The following is a 5849-nucleotide window of genomic DNA, read 5'->3' as shown; positions in this document are numbered from 1 at the left end:
TACTTTTTGCACCAACACTACGTGTTTAGGGTCCTGAGGGAGATGGGGCGGTCCCGAGCAAAATTACTCATAAGCTATTTCTTTGCTTTTCTGATGTAATTGTAACTCAAAAATGTGCATGTACTAGAAAAAAGGATGCTGTTAATGCTGGGTCTGTTAAACTATCGCTGTAATTGAAAGTGCCCCCCCCCCCCCCCCCGGGCTTCAGATATTAGCTGGTATTTCAGTGTGTCCCGCGTAACTTTGATGAATTATATACAGAGGAGGAATGTAGCAATTCTTTAAACACAAAAATCAGAAACAGTCCAGTGATTAAAAAATTTGGTCTGTAATATGGATTTGATCCAATGGTGTCTAAAAATAGAATGTAAGCCTTTGATTTGGTACATATAGGCCTTCATAAAAAGAGGTCCCAAATCCATTATTATAGCTTGGACCCTACTAATGTGTACAGGTCTGGTGAATTTTGATATCATTGTACATGTAGCATTGATCCTACTAAGAGGAGTCCATGATATAGGTTGCATACTTGGAATGTATGATTGTCGATTTGGATGCAAGATAACTCATTACCATGACGATCCCAGATAACTCCCATTTAAAACATGTCCATCAGCACCTCCCAATCGCTTGACCTCATCTGCACCCCTTTTAACCTAAATTGGTTGACCCCAGGTGATTCCCATGTCACATGATAGCCTGAACAAATTTGACTGTTCCATTCTGTAAAGGGGGGAGATCATAGATTAGACAACCAATTGTAGAAAAACTGGGATATTTTTCTTCAATTTTTAAGTCTAAGGGAATTCAATTTGTTTTGTGAAAGGGGATATAAGGGCACACATTTGATCATGGAGTCATGGAGGTGCGATAGCTCAGTCAGTAGAACATGGATTTCGGATTCCGGGTTCCATTCCCAAGTGGTGTGCTAGTGCCCTTTGGTAAGGCATTTATCCCCATTACCGGGTCCCTAGGAAAAGGACCTTAAGCCATTGATCCTCTGGTTGCTTGCTCACAGGCAGTCATGCTTTCTTAGCAGTCAGGGTAACAGAGATGCCAAGTTCAAAGACCAGCCATGCGTGAGATTTTCTGTGAACCTGAGTGAGATCACAGACATTGTGTACAATGTATATGGGGATAGGCTGTGATAGTTGCGTGAGACACAGTTTTGAGGGGATGAACAAGAGTCCAAAATGCTTGAGTCTCACGCATAATGCGTGAGACTTGGTAGCTCTGGGGTAAAAAACCTTGGTATAACTTCAATACACACTTGTAGACATGTTTGATTCGCATTATTGCACAACCACATAGGCCTGTTCCCTATTGATACCCCTTTGTCTGGTAGCTCTGTAGTTTCAGAGCTACCAAGTCTCACGCATTATGCGTGAGACTCAAGCATTTTGGACTCTTGTTCATCCCCTCAAATCTCTGTCTCATGCAACTATCACAGCCTATCCCCATATACATTGTACACAATGTCTGTGATCTCACTCAGATTCACAGAAAAACTCACGCATAGCTGGTCTTTGAACTTGGCATCTCTGTAGTTTTCGTAGTTTTGTTTTCATTCACTTTCAAAACCACATATTGGGAGAGTTATTGTATCATATTTACAACATTGTCTCTGCCTTTTCCTGCTATAAAAAATGTTGGGGTAGTTGCACTTGAACCAAATACAAACCTCTAATGGCCTATTGTCTAAGAACTTGACTATTTCCTGTGATATATTTGTATGAAAGTGATTCTTATTATTCTTGAACCATAGTTATACATGTAAACACAATTTCCTATATTATTACAAGGTCCACTTAAAGTGATTGGTTAACATTGGTTTGACTTTAAAAAATATGAGCTAGAAGGTCACACTTGTCACCTGTGTCTGTGATATGTTACAAAAATGAAGCCCAGAAAAAAATTGCGTTCGAAAATAATTATTTAGTGCTTCAAAAATTGAAATATAAAGTGACCGGAAACACCATCTTAATTTTATCCCATACACTTATGTGTACTATTTAGGTGTCTATAAGACGCCTATTTACAAAATCGGGGTTTGCCTTGTAGTTTTAGCTTTTCATTCTCAATAATGGTTGTTTTCAGGGTTTATTAGTTCTAATACATGCACTTGTACACATGTTTCATCTTGGTTTTAGAATTTTTTAATCGGCTGCTCACAAAGTTAAACAATACCTTTAACTTCAGCCATGTGCTAAATGTATGGGAAGCTGAAATGTCAGTGCTGCCTACATGCATATACCTTATGTTTACTTTGCTCTTGCCTATTGTGATTTGTATTATGAACAAAACTGTTTTAGTTTACCTGCACTTTTCATATGTGAATAAGCTGATAAGTTGAACCTGTAGGCCTACCAGATATAGAGATTTATGTCCCAATTGGCTAGCCATATTTTATTCACAACTCCAGACCAGTTTGAATTAAACCTGACTTCAAAATATGGGCCAATGTGTGCAAAATGCATGGCTAAAAACTTTATCACATGGTGTCAGAGCTCAATGTCAATGTCATTGGTGGACCCTGTTACATAAAGCTTTGTAATTGTTTGTAAAGTGGATTTCTATGTTTGCATTGATTATTGTGTTCGAAGGGGGGGGGCATATTTTCCCAATGAAAAATTTGACAAGCAAAAAGAATTTCAAAGGGTTTATACCAAAAAGACCATGTAAGTGGATTTTGTCCACACAAAAAATTTGACAAGCAAAAAAAATGTCTTCAGTTTCAAGGGCGGGAGGGGGGGGGGGGGCACACTTCTGTTTTAATGCCATTTTTACATTACAAATTTCAATTGCATCTCAAAAGGGGAGGGCACGGGTAAGTGTATGATTAATCGTAAAATCATTCGCTCCATCAATTGCTAATGGCACTGGTAGCAAGAGAAGAGATGTTCGTCTAGACTGGAGAACCATGTCAACTTCAGGTCATTGTAAACTTGAGTACATACCATTCTACCTAGCCTAAGGGGAGTTACGATTACAAGACTACCCATGGGCATCATTTACCCTCTAAATACAGTCCCTCGTGACTTGACCTTTCTTGCACCCCTATTCTCAAATAACCCTACCCATAAATACCTTGCTCATCATGCTAATTGATCTGTAAGGTATGGGAGGGAGCATTCTTTTGAGAGGGTGTGATTTATGAGAAGAATACAGTCCCTCTGATCTTTGACCTCTGCATTCATCCCCTCCTATAACATTACCTGACCCAAGAGAAAAACTTCATTCAATGTGTAAGCCTGAAAGGGGTGGGCTGTACCACTTGTTTGAAGGGGTTGTTGACACAAACCAGGTTGAATGAATGGAATGAAAACACAATATTCTCCATGGCAAAAGGAAAGAAGTGACATCTTAGATGTATATTAAATTTGAGTTTACACTGCTTTCATATTTTTGATAATTTGGTCTTTTCTATAACATGTGTTATGCTCAAAATGGCAGGCAAGTTGCAAGACATCGCAAACTGCCTGAAGTTGTACTAAGGGAAATTATTGATATAAATTGAATGAAAAGAATGAAATTAGTGGACAAGTGCCCCAGCAAAATGTTGATTTGAATAAGTGGAGAAAACATGAAACAAGCGTAAAACAGAAAATAAAAGGAAAATGGGGAGATTGCATCATCAGTTTACTATTGCATTCATGATGATGTGCGTCCAACTGTTTCACCCCCCCAAAAAAAAAAAAAAAAATTACAAATATGCCCTAGCTATTATTTGTTATTATTATTGCCTACTTTTCATCTAATTTCAATGAAAAATATACACTTTGATCATTCAATTTTACTCAAATGATCTCTTCAAACATTACAGATTAACATTCAGACAATTATATGACAAATTGTGTTGATATTGTTCAACCTCAATCGATCTAATCTTTTCAAACCACATTTATTTCAGGCTTGAATAGATATGTGTAATGCATGTACCCCTATATGACTTCATTAACAATGACAATGCTGTGCTCACTTCAGGAAATGTAACATTCGTCACTTGCATCCTTTTACTAGTAGAGGGCAGCATACAGTCTTTGTGAGCTCTCCAAGGAACGCATCAGTGGAGAGTTCAGTCCGATCTTGTTTCACAGGCTTTTATTGTACAGCCAGATCTCACACCAAGATAACATTGTGAGAATATTTTCAGCAGTAGCTTGGTTCTCTCGTACCCCAACCAATCATGTAAAATGTAGGATGCTCTTTCACCCACTCATACAGAGAAAATACCATGTGAGTGTTTCATAAAGCTGTTTGTAAGTTAAGAGCGACTTTACAAACGACTGGTGATCTTATCTTACGCACTAAATAATCACCAATGAACATTTAATGGTGAATACATCCCATTAACTACAAGAATGGATCACCAGTCATTCTTAAAGGTCAAGTTCACCCTGCCTAAAAGTTTATTGTAAAAATATCAGAAAAAATAATAAAAAATATTGCCGAAGGTTTGAGAAAAATTCATCAAATAATTAAAAAGTTATTAGAATTTCAATTATTTGATTTGTGACGTCATATGCGAGCAGCATTCCTACATAGCGAATGGTAAAAAATCAATGAAATGTCATTTTCTCAGAAAATTGAAAATGGTTTTCACTTTAACTTTTGTATATCAATAGACAAATCATTTCACACCCGATCATGAAAAGAAAACAAAATCAAGTCATCAGGAACCATACAAAATTTGAAATTCATACATTTTATATGACATAACACATGGGGCAGCTGCTCGTTTATGACGTCACAAATCCAAAATTTTGAACTCTAATATCTTTCTTACTCTTTAACGGATTTTCCTCAAACCTTCACCAATATTTTTTCTGCTATTTTTACAACAAAGTTTTCTTCAGGGTGAACTTCCCCTTTAACTTATGATCAGCTTTAGGAATCCGAGCCAGGTCAGGAAATACCAGATATTTTGAGAGAACTCTCTGAATTATACAAAAACAAAATGGTCACACTCACCGTGAGACGAACTCATTTTCGAGTGAGATTTGTATCTTTCCAGAGTGGATTTTACCACTTTTTGGAGTGAAAGTTCACTCCAAAAGGAGCTATAATTCTTTCTTCAAGGAAGTACAGTTCACGCCATAGGGATTGGTTCCTACTATCAAACTGAGAGTGGTGTGATCAGGAACTCGATTAGCTCTTACATTTAGAGCTAGAGTATAAAAACCAAGAATGGCAATAGTTGGTGTATCACATTTGGTTGTACAATGTAGGTCACCCCAAATATTTCAAGTACTTTGTGCCTTTAACCATTATATGTCCATGTTGAACAAGGACACAAAACTAATGTTGTACATTGTAGGTCCATGGTAAGCAGTACCACCCCCTAAAATTTTGAAAACTTAACATTTTTTACTGAAAATTTTCACAGAAGTATACACAAAATTAGGCCCCTACAAGAAATCCTTCAAGTTCATTTACAAAATGCAAAGGCACCCCTATGGCAAGCTTGGTTGCTTCGCTCACTCGCTTTCGGGTTTTATGCGTGGACCCCCCCCCCCCCCGCGAAAATGGATGTGTACGGCCATGATAGTAAGAAAGTACCAAGATTATATTTATGTTAGATTTTGTAATAACTGTGACGATGGAGTTAAGATGTATACCTCTCTAAAATAATATTTTGTTTGTTTTCTCCAGCTATGTGGCTGTGCCTTGCTGGGTGTGGGACTATGGCTGTGCTTCGACCCGAGTATGAGGGAGTACGCCAGCACCTCAGGTGACCTCCAGGTTTATTACATCGCAGTGTACGTGCTAATAGGCATAGGCGGTTTTATGATGCTCGTCGGATTCCTGGGATGCTGCGGAGCGTGTATGGAGAGTCAGGCTCTGCTTGT

The 5849-nt window shown here is 38.0% G+C and overlaps 1 protein-coding gene across 1 annotated transcript in view; it reads left to right on the top strand.

Annotated features, from left to right (window-relative positions):
* The first annotated feature begins 5645 nt into the window (after positions 1 to 5645).
* Positions 5646 to 5849, top strand: part of LOC121421066 (CD63 antigen-like) — a 7880-nt gene continuing 7676 nt past the window's right edge. Inside the window, exon 1 of the mRNA XM_041615678.1 lies at positions 5646 to 5849. This exon is cut by the window's right edge and continues 4 nt beyond it. Coding sequence (XP_041471612.1) covers positions 5707 to 5849 — 143 coding nt within the window. The 5' untranslated portion in view covers positions 5646 to 5706.

Source organism: Lytechinus variegatus, chromosome 9 (genome assembly GCF_018143015.1).
Source record: "Lytechinus variegatus isolate NC3 chromosome 9, Lvar_3.0, whole genome shotgun sequence".
Taxonomy (NCBI): domain Eukaryota; kingdom Metazoa; phylum Echinodermata; class Echinoidea; order Temnopleuroida; family Toxopneustidae; genus Lytechinus; species Lytechinus variegatus.
Note: the sequence above shows the minus strand (reverse complement) of the source record. Positions and strands in the feature narration are given on the sequence as shown.